General features: G+C 34.4%; 1 protein-coding gene across 1 annotated transcript; it reads right to left on the reverse strand.

Moving 5' to 3' along the window:
• Positions 1-2,747: 2,747 nt before the first annotated feature.
• Positions 2,748-17,821, reverse strand: TERB1 (telomere repeat binding bouquet formation protein 1; the record flags this gene model as incomplete). Its single annotated transcript, XM_029084821.1, has 19 exons — positions 17,788-17,821; positions 16,736-16,846; positions 16,424-16,552; positions 15,839-15,970; positions 15,323-15,383; positions 15,110-15,225; positions 14,864-14,986; positions 14,214-14,366; positions 12,960-13,091; positions 11,492-11,617; positions 10,428-10,585; positions 9,183-9,538; positions 7,511-7,572; positions 6,560-6,652; positions 6,017-6,187; positions 5,465-5,545; positions 3,973-4,086; positions 3,480-3,592; positions 2,748-2,963 (listed from the first exon to the last, which is right to left on the reverse strand). Coding segments are annotated over exons 1-19 (2,481 nt in total), but the record flags the coding sequence as incomplete, so codon positions are not given.
• Positions 17,822-18,692: the final 871 nt, after the last annotated feature.

The following is an 18,692-nucleotide window of genomic DNA, read 5'->3' on the forward strand; positions in this document are numbered from 1 at the left end:
GGCCGGGAACGGTCCCGGCCTGAGCTCGGTCTGTCAGCGAGCTGCTGCCACGGCCCCTGCTCCTGCCGCGCTGCACAGGAGCGGAGGCGCGTAGAGGGAATTGCCCGATGGAGATTATCTCCCGCTCCCGCCAGCTTTACCTGCCCCCCCCGTCCTTACACACCGGCAGCAATTATGTTCTTCCAATAAAGCTACAACCCGAGCTCCAGTGTTTGATAAACATGCGTTCCTGTGTCATCTGTCAGTCAGTTCTGCTTGGTGAACAGCCTAAAAATGACATTAATTATTCTTATGCACTTGTATTTTTGTGATGCCCATTACATGTGGATTTCAAAGCATTTTATGCAAGAAAATTAATATGATTATCAAGAGTGTACAGTCAAAAGGAGAGAGAAAGATTAATTAACTTGCACAAATTCACACAAAGGTTGCTGCTTGCTTCCCTGTTGGATTATACAGGAATGTTTTAGTGATGTCTTTTTCAGCAACGTGGATTACCAGATTAGTTTAAGCACCAGAAGAGGTTGCCCTCTCACAAATTTGATCCTCAAGGATCTTCAGAACTTGTCTAATTTTGAAATGAGAGGAAAATATCTCCGAGAAGGAGATTAGACTATGGCTGCCAGAGGTCCTTTCCACTCTAAATTATACCTAAGATTAGGCAAATCATCAGCATTGTGATATCCTGACTTTGTGTCAAGTGAAGATTTACGTCTTACATCTTTTCTCCACTTGAAATATATAAATATATATATATATATATGCCAGAATAATATGGATTACTAATACCCATTAAATCAACAGATGAAAGAGCAGCTTGCCTAGACCAGCATCTGAGTCCTCAGAGAAAGTGCCTAACAGACCAAAATCTCCCCGCTGTGCATACCGCTCCTCGTTCGTCCTTTGGGCTCATATTCTGCACACACACGTGCCAATATTGACCCGTGCTGCTTTGAACAGCTCCCTTCAAAGACATCTTTTATAGATGCTTGAATATTTTAATAATTCAAAAACCATTGTAACACCTGAAAATATTAGAAGACCATTTATTATATCACTGGCATCACCTTTACTGCAAGACTTTCAGTTTTTGGTTGCCTTGTTTTTAAGCTTTTAAGCTATACTGTAGTGAAAACCTAGTGCTAGTAAGATAACTAAACTTTTTCCACAGTAAATTAACTATCAATTAACCATTCCTTTATCAGAAAAGATAAAAAATAAAAATTGAATACTAAGGCTATCACTGAAAAATCAAATTACTAAGGTTTTCACTGAAGCTTTCTATAAAAATTTTGTAATCAGCAGAAATGCTGGTTCTGCTCACTTACTTGAGTAATACACCAAAAAATGTCCAACTGTAAAAAGAAGCCAAATTCTACCAGTACCTGTAGAATTCTACCAGTAGAATGCAATTCTACTTAATTCAACAGCAAGTACTTTGAGTAGGTCTAGGAATGTCATCCCAGTCATTAATACCAGCCAAGAAATACTGCAGCTGAACCACCAACGACATCTTCTCCCCAGAAGTTCCGACATACCCACAGGGTTTCTATTTCCATTCACTTACTGCGCCAGTGTAAGATTTGCCTGCTATGTGCATCAGTGTTTAGATGTTACATTTGGTGTTTTCTGTCATAGATATATTTTTTTGTACATACAGAACATAAAACACATGGCAAAATGTTTTACCTGCTTTAAACATTTCATTGATTAAGAGGAAACGAAGTCAGACACAAAACGTAAACATTTATCAGTTTCTGACATAAACCACTCATTTTTAGCAATATAGCCTTTTCTTACAAATAGCATAAAGCAAACTATAAAAAATTCAAACAAAAAGCCAAATCAAATGTTCCATAAATCAAATGTTCAAAAAGGTTAAATCAAGTTAAAAAAACCCATAGATTTTACTGATAAAGATTTTGTTAGCTAAATTAGCGTTATTTTTTAAAAAAAAAACAACTTCTCAGATTACATGTAATTTAAATTTACGAAGCCCAACAACTCTGTCAGTGAATGTTATCATGAGTCCAAGCCAATCTAAGTTCTCCAAGGGCTCGCCATTGTTGTGACAATACCTCACTGTTAAAAATGCTGTTCTTCAACATTCTGCAACAAAATCCAGAATACTCTTAAAAGATGTTACTGATAATCTTTGTTTTTTTCTTGCCCCTATAAAATAGAGATAAAAGAGAAACTATCAAGACAAATGTTGGCATAGAACTGCACAATTTTAGAAAACTTTTTGGTACAAGAACACTTTCCACTAAACACTCCCACACATATCCAAAGCACAGCAGAGACGCTCTCTACTCCATCCACAGACAGGATCTCTGTGTAAGGAGTGGATATATTAGACATGGTGAAAACTGCCAGAGATTTTCACAAATGATCATCAGAAAAGAGACTCAGCAGATAAAATAGAAACTTTCTAATGAACAGGGATTAATTTAGAGTCCATAACTGAAATTCTCTTTGTATCCCATCAGGTGGCACTGGATGGTTCAAAGGCGCTCTAATATTTTCCCAGTTTAGTTCTCTCTCCCCAAGCACAAGCCCCAACTGAATTACATCGGAGACCATTTTAATGCTTCGTGTGCACAGCACTGAACTGACACAAAGCACAATCCCACGGGCTGCAAATCCTGATATTCTTTTTTATTTTTTTTTGCAAGCCAGTTCAAGGGCAAAAGCTGAAAACATAGCTGACAGCACATATGATTAGTAAAAAATTAAATTATTATTACTTGCAACTGTAATCTGTAGTATTTCTTGGAAAGATCAACGTTTGTCCGTCCTTTCTGAAATGGATAAGACCACAAAATTAAATTCCAGTGATTACCCATTTTTTTTACTCCATTTAAAAGACTGTTAACTTCTTCAGTTGTGAAATCTTTTCGGGTTCTTCTTCTCCTCTTGTTTAAAGTTCTTGTGTTCACATCCAGGGGACATACTTCATCGTTCTGCAAATATTTGTTTTGGTGTAATTAAAAATTAGGTAAATTTACATACTATTTTGCATTTAGAAGTTATGCATTATTACTGACAGTGTAACCTTAAGTAGTTCTAAAGGTAAGAACCATTCTCAAGGTAACAATGGTTCTTCAAAGTTTGTTCACTGTTACACACTTAATGAAATACAGTATTTTTCCATGACCTTTACCTTCATTTCTGTCATGCCTACACCTATTCCTTTTGGCTTCTGTTATTTCTATACTATGCAAATTTTCATTAGTGCAGGAAAAAGCCTACCTCCATACCCATTATTCAGAAAGGACTGTCAGTTGAAAAACGCTTAACTCATTTCAGGGATAAATCAGTATGACTGGAGTAGAATCAACAGAGGACAATCTTTTTAATAAGGTTCACTTTGCTACTAGGTGCCTGTTAAAGGTGACTTAAAAGGAAATTATACAACTCATAGTGATTTTATTTGGATATTATAAATAAGTGAGTGTATTAGGCTCTGCATAACTAACCTTATCTTTGTCAAGCGAATATATGCAATTTTCTTTTAAGCGCTGGCATTCCCGGATGCACATTTCTTTGACTCTTTTTCTCTTCAAGTTAGCATTTTGGGGTTTTTTGAAAGCTACAAAATTGTGAACAAGGCCACCTCTTAGTTGCTTTAAACTAACTGAAATCTACTGTTAAACTGAATATGGTGTTGTAAAGGAACTTTTCCTCTAATTAACTTGAATATGTAAGAATTGCTTTATTCGTAATATCTCATTTTCATTAGATCTTTTTCTCATTATTGACATTAACACATGAGGATTATTTATGCATTGGAAGCAATGAGCAAATAATAGGAATTAACTCAAACATCAATAACACTATGATTGAAGGTACAAGAACATAGCTATTTAATTTCTTAGCCACTTGTGTCCAATAGCAAGCACAGGTACTTTTCTCAATGCCCTGACCTTTAAGTTATGCTTATTACAGAATTAATTTTCTGGTAATACTCACAGTTTTCATACGTAGGTATCAAGTTATAGTCATCAGTCAACCTAGTATTTTTACCACGTTCATCTCTATTTGAAGTATTCGATTTGTTTTTTCTAATTGGAGTCAAAAGAATACCTTAAAAAAACCCAAACAATAGAACATTATGCGTCTTTCTTAAAAATAACACAAAACACAAGTCATGTTTTAGGAATTAAAATTTAAGAGAAACATCTTTTGAGCCATACTACTATCTAGTCTTGGAAGAAAGACTGGAAAATTCAGTTTATTTCAGAAATATGTTTACTTGATAAAGGTAATACTTTACTGTAATGGGCTCTGAAATGAAATAGTTTGGTTTTTATAAAAAATTTAAAAGACCTCCATGGTTATCATAGCCAAATTAATTCATTTCTGAATCTGGAGGAAATTAATTAAGTAAAATTACAATGTAAACAAGGTTTTTGGAAATAGGAAACTAAAAGTAAATTCTTGATGGGTGGACTGATTTTTTAAAATATAATGTTTTTTGAAGAAATATTAATGCTTTAGAATTTAAGTACTGATTTAGAGAGCTGCTTCAGCCTATTTTAAAACTTCTGGTCATCAATCACAAGAAACAGTATTGGTTACTAGTGGACGAATGTGGTAACGTATGACTGTAGCTGGAGCTCTGCAGGATGTACTCACAAACACCACATTCTGAAGAAAATTCCTTGTGAATTATGTAAAAAAAATTATATATGCAGAATAAGGAAAAAAAATATAAACAATTAACTTTTTTGCTACATTACGGAATAAAATACTGTAAAATATATATTATTCTGCTATTTGCAAATGGATAGTTGTGTATTATAAAAAATACCAGTTCTTATGGACAATGATGGTTCTGTAAACACAGGGATCCTAAACTGCACCGCAAAATTTATATTCACTTTTCTATCTCTACCTTGTTAATAACATCGTATTCAACACCTCATAATACAGGACAGGTAAACAGATTGCCTGTGCTTAATTTTCTGGTAGGTTGTTTTCAGTTACTTGTTCCATACATTCAGGTTTACCCTTTTAGCTGTTTAGCACACAGAGACCCAAGTCCTTAGCAGAGCTCCAAGCAGGAACAGAAACAGGTATAATAGGATAACGTGGTCATAACAGTATAACAGTGATGCTGAACCCAGGAACAGGCAACTGTACTGTGTTCTGATCCTGACTACAGCTCTCCATTTTAAACATTAATGCCACAAAACTGAAAAATAGCAGCTGGCATGGAAGTAACAGGAAAGCAGTATCTACAAAGCAAGTGCCAGAGAACGTCGTTGCGAACTAATGTGCATAACGCAATTTCATTATTATAGAATATACATTTTCTGGCCTATTAATATACAGATTTTTCATGGAATCCACAGAAAAAATACCATAACTTCCTATCCACAGCCCCTGGTGGTAAAGTCCTGCAAAAGAATTACTTGGACAGTAAGGGCTTTTTGCATGAATTTCCAAACCAAGCCCGTACTTTGGAAACTAGCCATTTTGCTCCTAAAAGTTGGTATTTCTGTACGCAGTCTTTCCTTCTTCACTGGTGTCAGCAGTATTTCTGGAAAATATAAGATAGACATAAGTACAAATGCCAGTAAGTAATAACTATTTAATTTTCAAAATGCCTCCTTTAAACCAGAGAGGTATAGGATGTGCTTTTATTTCATTAACTGAGAATTATAACCCTCTTACATCCCTGAGTATGAAGTCTTAGAACAAACTTACCTTATGACGTCATACATCCATTCACACTTATTTCAACTCAATATATTTCCTTCCGTTAGTACTTGACTAACTGGCAAACAGGACAGAGTGTCATCAAAGCCTATAATGAGGATGTATCACTACTACCAAGAAATACAGAAGGTCCTCAAAACAAAAGTGGCTGGTTCTGATCTCACGTAAATCAAATTAAATGAATGAGTTTACAAGAGCAGGACAATCGGAATCAGGCCAAAAAAAGTTCAGAATTTTAAATACAATTTAAAACAATAGTTGCAACTACTTAAAAAAAAAAAGCCATAATTACTCTCATAAGTTGCACATCTACTGTTGTTACAAACAGCCAATTTGCGAAGTTCCTTTTTATATCTTTCTTCAGCTTCCAGAATGACTTTGTGATGGTCACACTGGTATCGGCAACTTTGCAACATCTTGGTAAAGGTTTTACTATTGAAGGACAGTCCTCCTGCTGTACAACCTGGAAAAAAAATAGGGTACTGTAGAAACAGCAAGTATAAATGCTACAGAAGCCATCAAAGTGTCCAGTGCTTTATTTTGCTCATCACTACGATCAACAATTTTACTTCCCAGTTTTGTTGTATATTCTGTTTGTTAGTAAACTCACATTAAGAAGAGATACATAGACAAAAATGGAAGATGTAAGTTTCATTTCAATATTTATATTTTATTTTAGGGGCAGAAAAAGGAAAGGAAACAGTTGGGAATTACGTAATAGGCAATCTAATAGATTAGTTAAAATTTCTGTGATGTCAGTTCCCCTACTGCATTGCTGACTCTTTTAAGGTTTATTTTATGGACTCAGGAAAGAAAGACCTAAGATACTATTTACCTAAACACCTTAAATCTGCCATTTTATGGGATGCAGATACAGCTGAAGTACTTTTTTCTTCCTTGGTTATCTTTGAGTAGAATGAAAGTTGATCTAAATTAGGAAGGAAAAAAATCCACTAAGAAAATGCAGCCTCTCTTTTGCTGTGATAACCATGTATCAGCATACCTATATTCAATTGTATTTTCCATTTGTAGGTTATTAAAGTTTATTTTACCTGACAGCAAAAAAATCCAAATGAAATCCCTGAAGTTAAATGGATCACATTTACATATTTGTAAATCCAGAATAATTACATTTAATTCAGAGTTTTTTCATCACTCTCCCAAAGCATATTAATTCAACTTGAACACAGCAAAATAACCCCATAAACCTGGAGAGCAGCTTGGTCACCTGTAAAGCTACCATTCTGGCAAACACTGATCTAATGAGTAACTATAATTTTTATAAATTAACAGAAAATTAAATTATGAATAAAGATTTGATTGAACAGACCCCACTTCTGAAATAAATGTATCAGACTAAGCAGATCAATGCAAATTTGAAACATTTATCTTAAACACATATTCAAGATGTAGGAATAGCTTCAGGCAGAAGTTACTCTCACAGGCAGGTTCCAGCCCCAGTCGTACAAGTGCAGAACAAAACCAGCATCTGTGTGCATTTTCTGTGAATGGCTTTCATTATTCAGCATGGATTGCATTCAGACTAGACTTAAAACATTTATCTGTGATACATTAATTTGAATGGTTAAACTCAATTAAAAGAAGAAAGCTAAAATATGTATTAGAAGGAAAGCAGAATAAATATTCTCCTGGTAAACTTGTATAAATTCCAAAACTATGCAAACAGTTAATGTTCTCTAATGTACATCTAATGATACATAACATCTGATAAAATCTCACTAAGAACAAAATTATCTAAGAAAGGAGTATGTTTAGCTATTTGTACCTGATGTGCATGTCTGTTTCATATTTTTAACAGTCTCTGCTGGTTGTTTAAATAAGTGTTCACTGGGAAGATCAAAACGTGAACATGTAAACAAATTAAAGAAAAATTAAAATCAAACTTCACAACATTTACCCATAAATTAATACACATATTCCAAAGGCAAAACATATTAAATATATAAAAGATAAAACTCTAGAAAATTGATTCTAATTATCCCAAGTTACTGGGCTGGTAGTATCCAGCATGTAATCACTGTGAGTTAGAAATCTGTTTACCAGAGATCTGTGATTAGCATTCTTTGCAGTGCTGTTCCAGCATTTGGAATGCAGTGCTTTCAAGGGATGCTGGTTTCCAGATACATTTGCAATTCTGATTCACGTAAAGATGAATTAGCACACATAAAACTTTCACAAAGTCTTCAAAATACTGCAGCTTTCTTCAGATGTAGCAATTGCTCCAAAAAGTAATTGATTTTCTTGTTCTCTTACACTGATTAACTTTTATGCAACCAACACATCCCATGATAAGGTGATCGTGCATTTTTCTATGTCATTGATTACCTCAATGTTCCAGGAACAAGGAGCCTAATCCATGGTTATGCTTGGATAACTCCTGTTTTCACACAAATACATATGCAAGGGAGCTGGTTTTCTCCCTCCCAAAAAAATTAACTCCTTAATAGTTTTGTGCTTCAGAGGTCAGAACAACAAATAAAGAAGCCGTGTGGAAATACACTAACCAGTAGCAAAGCAAAATTCACCTGAACGTACCACAGAAAATAACCTATGCTCTTGGTAATTTCTGTGGTAGTTGCAAAATTATAATATAATGCATGCAAGAAAACTGCACAGGAGCAGCCAACCACATTAAAAAAGCACAATAAAAATGTGGAACTTAAAAAAAGGAGAAACATAGTTTTGTTCATACTCTCTCATTGCCTGCATTGAGGGATATGCCAGATATAAATTCAAGATCATGGAATCTGTATTTATCCTTGCAAGTTGCCTACAATTAATTTTTTGTTTATCAACAGGAAAGAAAAATCAAAAGAAGCAAAAGAAAAACAGGAAAATAAGCATATGCGTGAGAGTAACGAGCAAGAGAACAGTGAATGACTAAACCAGGCTGTATCTTTTTCTTCCCATGCAGGGAAGCAATTGAATATGACAGGAGAAAAGCTGGAGGGCAGTTTTTTCCTTAGTTTTTTTTTCCCTAGCTTTTTTCCCTAGTTTGTAGGCACTCTGATTTCAATTTCTTGCCAAGCAGTTCTGTTACCTGCTGTTTTCCTAGTAAGTGCATATTACAGAAATCTTTGTGTTTTCATCCAAACCAATGCGTCAAATCTTGATCTACCGACTCACTGAGAATTTTGAGGCAAAAACTATGGATGCTTTTTCATCACTATGCTGAAGGCATTAGAACATGGTCTGTAACAGGCTCTCTACACAATCTGTCAGAAACTTTTATCGCTACAATGTCTATAATCTTTGATCTGTGATGTCAAAAACACTCCCCTGGAATATTCTCTATAGTGAACCACCAAAAGGCTATGTCTTCTCACTAGGAGAAAAAGGCAGTAACAGATGATTTAAAGGTCTGACATTCAGTTTGGAAACTACTAAATTACTAGAAAAAGTAACTTAGTATTTCTCCTTGAGTGTAAGATACTTACCTTACTTGAAGAATAGAATTATTTTTTACATAAGCAGTTTTTTCATTTATACCGTGACTCTGAAGTACACGGTCTGTTTGCAGGTTGTTACGTGGAATATTACTCTGTTGACTTTGTCTAGTAGAAGCATTTACTGGATCCATGGTGTTCACTATTTCATTTTTCAGTGGAGATAAATTTACAGATGGAGCATGAACTTGAACACCCAACTTAGAAGTCAACTGTGGAAAATGTACTACTTTGTGTGTTCCTTCTATATAAGTTTGTGCATTAGCAGGATTCACTTCATGATATTTCGATGCTTCAATATTGGCTTCTGAAGATTTGTCTACAAATACTCTTCCTTGCACTTTTTCCTGTATGGAAAAATACTAGTTAGTGACTATACGAGTTCTATAAAAATGTTCAATAAATCTAGTAACAAGATTATCTAGGATTGACCAGTCTAACTCTGAAGGTAAAGCAAATTCCAGAGAAGTCTCAAAAACCCCCGAGTTGGGAGCCAACAAGACGGAAGTACTGCTGAAGGTGTTGAAGGGGGAGTTAAGTTATTAATTCCAGGCTGAAGCAATGGATTTGCTACTAATACAAGGCACTTATAGAAATGAAAAGATGTAATTAAAACTTAAGATCCAGATAAATAACTCAAAAACTTGCTGTTCCATGCCCAAAGATACCAAGTAGCTAGACCACAAAGAAAATATGAAACAACTTTATATTTCAGCCTACGTTCACATCTTCCATTATCATCTCTGCTGTCACAGCTGTACAGTCATGGGCATTTCATGCATGCAAATATTAAAATTACAGGTTCAAATCACAGAATCACAGAAAAGGTCGGAAAAGACCTGTAAGATCATCCAGTCCAACTGTCAACTCATTGCCACCATGCCCACTAAACCATATCCCTGAGTGCCACATCTACACATGATCGGTAATTAAAAATAAATCCAACTGTTGTTTCTCCAACCCAAATGATCTACATTTTGTAGAAAACCAGTTTTCATAATAAACTGAAATGCTTGATAAAAACAGATGCTTGTATTCTCTGATCACCCTGCATAATTCTAACTTTGTATGTCATACAGTAATGGTAAGAGCTGCAGGTTGTAGTTTCACACACATTCAATGTTTTCCCCACTTCTCTAGCTCCCACTGAAGTGATCTTAAGGGTTTACTTTCTATTTCTCCCTAAACTCTGGAAAGATTTGCTTAGTTTTATCCTACTTTGGTAAATAAGCCAACCTCATAATGTTCTTTTTCAATCAAGTTTATTCTGTGTAAAATTTCTTTTGCTTTCTTCCAGTAGTCTTGTAGACTTCTTTTTCTGACTTGCACATCCAGCTCTTCTGCATTGTTCACATTTAATGAATTATCATTTATTTTCAGGGACAATTTTTCAGCTTTATAAAATATAAAACAATATTAACTTACAAATTTTATCAATGAACACCTTAATAAGTATGTATTATATATTAGTAGGCTGAGGGCCCAAATAATTTAATGCACAATATAACCTCTGACTAATAAGTTTTATATAAGAATTTAAATTTACCCATAAATGTTAATACACTTCAAATATAAACTGCAGTTACAAGAGGTGAGCTTATAATTATAGTTTTAATAAGCTGTTTACACAATGATGCTGTGCTCTAAAAAATTACTTTATCATTAAATGGACACTGCAAATCACCACATATCCTCTATCTTAAACAAAACTCTCAGTTGTTCCCAGTACAAAAATGCAGATATGTGCTTTTTAGTAATTATCAATTGTATAATACCTTCCATGCTTTAAAGGACAAAGTGGTTTTGGTAGTATTATACAGTTAATTAAAAAAACCAAACAGGATACTTCAAAATACACCCTACTTTAAAAATAAATATCTATTTTTTTAATATTGCAAAGTAATTGTAGTTACAGTGATTTTGGGCTTGATTATCTACTGGTTTAATCTCTATATACAATGGTACATACCCAGGAGTGAGAGCAATTGCATGTTAAATGACAATGTTAATATTTTGCACATAATTTATAGATGGTAAAGCTTTCATGAACTGGCCCTAAACACACAGGTCTCACAAATGCATTATTGCAACATAGCTGGAATTTTTACTTTTATTTTTTCTGCCTAAATGCCATAATCAGTCCATGGTTGCAAATGTGCAACTTTTCTGCAGAAAACAAACATCTTGTAATACACAGAATGTATTACAAAGCTGCTACAGTTAAAATAATTTAGAAAGTCAACAGAACTTAAAGATGGAAATAGCCTCCCTAATTTTTAAAGCAGTAACAGTAAGCTTACTCATTTGTTTGCAGTTTTGCAGCACAAAAGTAGCAGCTTTGTTTAGTTCTTCATCCTGAGACTCGGTTAATACCTGAATCATAAGTGGAAGACCATTGTTCTGGAGCAGTTCACACTGGTTTTCTTCTAAAACAGGACATTGTAAAGGAAAACAGATTGGTTTTGGCCTCATACACAATCTTACAGTAATTTTAGAAACTAATACAGGTAACTTCCAGGGAAATTCTGAAAAAGAGATTTTCATTTTGGACCCAAGCGTGCTGTAATGACCTACTGCCCGGGTTGCAGCAGAAGTGCTCTAGATCACACAGGATGGTCTGATCATAGCTTAGAGTTCTTGTAAGAAAACCAAAGGAGGACTGAGACAAATTATGTGATGGAGATCCAAACTCATTTAATTGTCACCTAAAATATTTGAATTGTGACTTCTGTATTTCTTTTCTTCTGGCATATACTCCTAAACTATATACTCAACATTTACCTGAGCCTTGAGATGCAGAAATATCAAAAGTTTAAAGTTTATAATTAGCAATACTCTAGTAAAATTAGTAGTTTAACCCTGATCTAGCTAATCTGTTCCTCCTAATTAACTGTGTAATTACCTAAATGTTTTTATTGTGATCTCATTTGCAGTATGTATTCATAAAACTGACAACTTTCTAAAAATAGTTCTTTGTTGTCTAAACTTGATAAACCAAAGAAATCAACAAAAGATGAAACATTATTATTTTGTCAGTGTTGACATTTTAAGAGAAACTTTTATTCTGTTGGTTTAATCATATTTCTATTTGAAAGACATTTTCCATTAAGCTTTGTTTCAATTAATTCTTCATGAAAAAGTGTCTTTTAAAATATCAGATTTATAACCTATCAAGCTAATTATTGAACTTGTTATTGACATTTAGAGTACGGCAATAAATCAGGGGTTTTTACCATAATCTCTTTTTCTTGCATTTCTGAACATACATGAGAAAAAAAAAAACAGTAGTATAAAACTGATCAGTGTGTCACAACTTCCCATTCTGTTTGCTTGTACTACAGCCTGGCAAAAACATTTCAGTTACCTAGTGCTTATGTTACTTCAAAAACAATACTAATTAAAAAATTAATAGCTATGTACAGAGTGGACAGAAGCTGTAAATAGCAAAAGCCATTAAAATAGAGCTCAAAAATGCTTATTTAGTATGTATGTATTGTAGTAGTTTTCAAGTCTGGATGAATTTTGCCCTGTGATACCTAAGCCCAGCTCTGAATTCTTACATAACAGTCTACTTTTTCTAAGCTCTTAAACGATACTAACTCTTAACAGGTTTTAAAATTTAAAGATGGAACATTATAGCAAGCATTTTATCTGAATGCTAATATAATTTAATAGAACTTTCCCTCATATTCCAGTCTTGATGAAATGACACCATTGAAATAGTGCATGAGAATTTAGTAGAAACTGACAGAAAGAAAAAAATCTTACCACAAACTTCAGTACAATGTCCAATGGTTAGAATAATACTAATTTTTTCTCCTGCATCCAGAGTGTCATTGGACAGCAGCTTCAGTAGCTCTGACACAGTGTGATACTTTGTCAGGACAACACCTATGGCAGCTGTTATGATAAAAATAATTTGAAGAAAAATAAACTAGATAGTAAGTATATAGGCATCATCCAAATATAAAATGCTGATTTACAAGGGAACTCTAACAAAGACCTCTAAAAGCCTTGAGCCCACACAGTCCTTCTCTTCTCTTTTATTTTAACACTCAAATTACCACGTCCCTCCTAGTGCAATAATTCTGCCCATGCTACTCTATATCCAACACTGCCCTTTCTCCCAGAGTGTGCTGTACACAGATGTGGTGGAAGATCTGATAAAGAAAGGAAGAGCTTTGCAATGTGCAAGTGCAGTAGACCTCTGCTGAGTTTCTCCATACCCTTTGTCAGTTCCAGAACACAGCAAGAAAGAGTAGAAAAAGGTTTGACACATAGTCTACCTGCCACAGAAAGAGCTAGAAATGTTTCTGGTGGAGGACAACCTCTTCCTGAAACTGGGAACACCACTGTTAGTACATACATGCTGAAACCTCATCCTGTCACACACCAGCTTCTTTGAAACTAGGCTCAAAACCAGTGCAGGTATAGGCTTTTAAGCTTTTTTGAACTTCTATTAGCAAGCACTTACAACAGAAGTGTCAAATACAATAACTATAGCCAACAGCACAGACTCATCAGGCTCACAGGTTTCTCTAAATCTTCTGATGAAATACAGAAAGACATTATTAGGACAGCACTATCCAAACAGTAAATCAGAGCAAAGATGCATTATGCAGACCCACCGCATTTGTTCAGCTCCAGCCTGAGTTACTAAAGCCTCCAGAAGCTTACAAAGCTTATAAATTTAGGCACAGGCCTACAGAAACACAGCTCTCACTCCAGGATCCAAACTGACTGCCACGCCCAGTTCTCAGGTTTACTTACACAAACCTAAACTCTAACATTTTATTTTTCAGTATAGTTTAAATTTCACTGTTTATTTTAGCAACAATGGGAAAGTAACTCGCCTCACATGAACTGAATCATTCTCCATACACACATTTAAATTTTAAAAAATCTGCAATATGGGATGTATATAACAACTGTCTTTTAGCATCCATTCATGTAACTTTTCCACCAAAACCAGACTTTTAAAATTGCATTTTAAAATGACCATATATCAGTTTTTTCACTCACAGTCATTAGCAATGCAGGCATCCAGAGTCTTTGTTACTACTACTGCCAGTTTTGTGTTGGAGTGACTCATGCAGGAATCATGCATTAGCTTGACGAGAACTTTAGCTAATGTATCCAATCCTCCAACAGAAACAAAATATTTCTGTACATATGCTTAGTGAAAAAAAAAAAAGTGTCTTAAGTAATACAAGTTGCAAATTGTTTCAGCATTTTATCACAGTTTTTCTGTTTATGTATTAATCATTATGAGGTTGGATGTATATTAATCCTGAGAAATGTGGTAATCATCCTATGAAAGTTACAGGAAACACATGGCCCCAATACACGCATACAAACGGCAAACATTATGCCTGAGTTCTACCCAAGTCATTGTTTCCAGAGATGTAACAACAAATTATATTTGTAAAACACTTTTAATGAAAAAAGCTTCCAAATAGTGTGTACTGACCGTACTCAATGTAGCCAGTTTGTGGCTATTTGTGCACTTAAGCACAATGCAGTGTAAGTAAAGAGGGTGGAAAACAGTTTTCAGAGTAAAAGTTGGAAGAACAGCAAATGAATTCGTAGAGACTAACAAAAATAAATCAAACATTTAACTATCTAATTGCTTTTATAAAATAAAAACTATTTAAAGCTTGAGATGAACTTACTGTTATTTGCAACTGTGAGACCAACAAACGAACAAATGGGACGAACTATCTCGGGCTCTGTGCAGCTTTCGAGCCACGCTTTGGCATATGGAAAAACTGAACAGCAAATGTTTTGATTGTCTTCTGTAAAAGTAAAAACAAATAACCCTAAATGAAAATGTAATACAAAACCGTGGCTGAACAGTAAAAATTAAAACTGTTGTCACTCTGGAGAAATACTTTAAACTTTTTTTTTTCCACAATTACCATTCTGAGGATTGTTAACACAGGCACAGAGAGTACTGCAGACTGAAGACCACAGCTGATAGCACTGATTGGTATTTTCATCTGACAGATTCACCTCAGATGTGGAAAGAGTTGTTCTGTTAAGAACAAGGCAAACAAATCCTAAACAGTCAAGCAAACGTAAGTCCTAAATAGTCTATAATTTTTCTGTTTGAATTGCAACTGTTTGTTTACCTGAATAACTGTAGCAGAAGACTAATGCAGCCTGTATCTCTGACATAGGTTTGCCCACTTTCTAAAAAAGAACACATACAAGACTCCAAAGACACATGCAACTTGAAACAAAATCTTAATGTCAAGTTTAATTTACATATATACATTGTATTTCCATTTCCTAAGCATACATCCCCCCAAAAATAAACACAAAAAATCACACCAACACACTGGCCAAAATGTTCAATTACTTTTTATGTCTATTTTTTTCCTATACATTGTCAGAAACTACTGGTTTGCATTGTATTTTTTTCTTAAACTAGAATTTCATTTTTAGAACTAAAATTCTTGCTGCTATTTCAGGAAATCCCAGTAAGCTGCGATCTACTTACACACTTCAGGTTCAGTTACATGCAACCATTCATCTTGACAAATTAACTTTACCAAAACATTACTTATCAAGTGTTCCAAATTTCTGTACTGCAGACTGGCAAATAGAGAAATTGGTGTTATAAAGCAGAAAAAACTCCAACTTACTATTATTTGAAACCAGCACTAAGATGACATAAACAGACATTCTTTTCAAATTCACACCAGAATCCTTGTTAATTAAAAATAAAATGAGGTCTTCAAACAATGCAGAAGTACACAAAGTTTGTTGACAATAAACTGAAAACAGAAAATAAAACCCATTAGGTCCTAAAGTAAACCATTCATAATCCTAAATTATTTCTGTAATATAGTAGCTAGAGTCTCACTTGCATCCAACATGTGGTGAATGGAGACAAAACAGGACTACAGTGACTGAGGGCTTCCCCTCATAGTCAGTTCTAAACCAACCAGGACCTCGGCAAACTGTGGAACAATCCTATGAGTCATTCAACACTCGCTGCTGAGGAAGAGGAGCTGTCCAGCTGTCTCGTATCATACAGACATGCTGTGCACACAAGTCAGCAAGGTACTTCTCCAAACATGGGGATGGACAGTGAAACACTGGCACCTTTACTGCCCCTCACTTGACTTGATAATCTTGTAATCTCATGTTTTGAGATAAAAAATTATGGGCTCAAAGCAGAAGTAATAACATGGGATCATAGCTCACTCAGAAATACAAATTATTACCATTACTCTCTATTATAATTCCTAATGTAAATAAAGCTGCTTCCTTTACTATGCAATGAGCACTTGACTTTGCAAGATCATTTATAAACATCAAACCACCAATTTCTCGAAAATATTCACTTGCTTCACCTATAACAGAAAAAAGAACAAAAATTAAACTTTTGCTTTTGTTTCTGTCAAATGAAAATCTTCCAATATTTTATAACTTCTCAAGCCTTATACCCCTCAGAGATTTTTTTACAGTGACAACCAGCCTCTTAATGTATATTGCAAACATAAATTGTGTTGTTTCTAAGGTAAAATGCTTCTTACTGTTTTGTTGACAAATTGAATAAATAGTGATCAAAGCCTCTTTCTGAGATACAGGGCAGTCCATCTGATATTTAAGGCATTCAAGCAGTAAGTTCAGATCTGTTTTCAGATCTAAGAAGAAACACAAAATAACTTCATGTAAATGGTTATCTTTTCTTTATATTAAATCTATTTAGTATTACAGTAAACCTGTCCAAAAAATGTAGTAAGTATATGTATTTAAAAAAAAACCAAACAAACAGTGAGTAAAAAAATGGAGCTACGCCACTTATATCCATCTATACATAACAAACATATTTAACCTAAAAATATTCCTTTTCATATTTTCTTATTTGAGAATTATTTCCTTTGCTAAAGTAACAGCCCCCTTTTAATATTTCTGGCCTTCAATTACTAGTAACTGTTAGTAAATTTGATGCAAATTATTAAACATTAAATTCACAGTTGCAAGGTGTATTTATTACGTGTATTTAAGGGAATAATACGGAACTGTGAAAATACAACTGAATCTACAGAGTGAACAGGGAAAGAATCCAAAGCAGCAAGGCTTCCTATAGGATATTTAGTTACAAAAGACTTAAATCACCACAGCAGCTAGAATCTTGAATTGGGTTGTTAGGTTAATAAGCTAACACAAAGCATTTTCTGGGCACCTACATACAACCCTAGGTAAGTAAAACACTTTGAAAATCTGTTTCTTAGTCTTTTGGGTATAATAAAAATAGTTACTTGATAATTATTTACAACAAACATCATGTATTATATATTTTAAACACTTCTAAGGTTTGGCATTTCTTAAGTAAGTTAAATACAATAAAAATTTGGGTAAATATTAGCAAAAAAAGGTGACTTTGTGGTGGTATTATTGACTCTTCGAAAGTCTGTCGTTAGATTTGCCCTCAGCTATCCAATACAGAATCCAAAAATTCGGCAAAAAGGAAAAAGAACATTTCCCCAGCAGCTCACCACTCCATGACAGCCCTACCACAGCCTCCTAAAACTTCATAAAATTGATGCAGATAATAAATGACAAGTTATATTAGGTATCTTACCACACTGTTTTTTCTGCACCTTTTGATTTTCCATTTTCGGTTGTATCCCTGTTCTTCTTCTACAATGGCAAGAAAAAAGTGTTTTCTTTTCTGTTTAGATTAGCAGTGTTTATAATATCATATGCAGTATAAATTACATAATTCTTCTTAAAATACACTCTAATTTTCTGCTTTTACTCTATCATATGACACACACACGCAGCTGAATTTGCTCTTGCATGGTAAAGATTTTCTGTGGAAATACAGGATGTTATAGTAACACTGCATTTGTAACTACTGTGTTATTATGTTTTGAAAGTTAACATTTTGCAGAAATCAGGTGATTCCATGCTGCCACTGTGGGGCACCAAAAACATCCCTGTCATTAAAAATATATCTAGCACCAAGTCATTTATTGCAATAGATCTGATACAGTTTTCCTTACAATAGGTTGCCAACTTTGTAATCAGACAGTAAACCATAACTACGTTGTTTTATCAGTATGGATCAAAACCAAAGACAACGAGCATGAACTGAGACATTATTTCTTAAGCTAAGAATTTATTTTAGTTCACCAAAGAACTTATCACACTGTGAACCATGTAAGCCAGAAAACCCCATAGCATTGATTTTACATGAACCTAATTTGCCAGCATCTGAGAACAGCACAGTGAAATTCAGGTTTGGAAGCAGAAAGATGGTCCCTTAACCATCCCCCAAGTCCCAAACACAATGAAGGATTGATGCAAGTGTCACAGTAACCTATTTCAGTCTCTCAAAAATTATTTAGCTCCAGGTAGAAACTTCAAATCAGTGATAAATCCAGCTTAATAATGGATTAATTATCCTTCTCAAAGTAGAGCAAAGGCTCTAAGAAGTATCAGTGTCATCTTAATGAAGTCAGCCCTGCTTTCTGTTTAGAGTTA

The sequence above is a fragment of the Antrostomus carolinensis genome, unplaced genomic scaffold, assembly GCF_000700745.2.
Source record: "Antrostomus carolinensis isolate BGI_N321 unplaced genomic scaffold, ASM70074v2 scaffold31954, whole genome shotgun sequence".
NCBI lineage: Eukaryota > Metazoa > Chordata > Aves > Caprimulgiformes > Caprimulgidae > Antrostomus > Antrostomus carolinensis.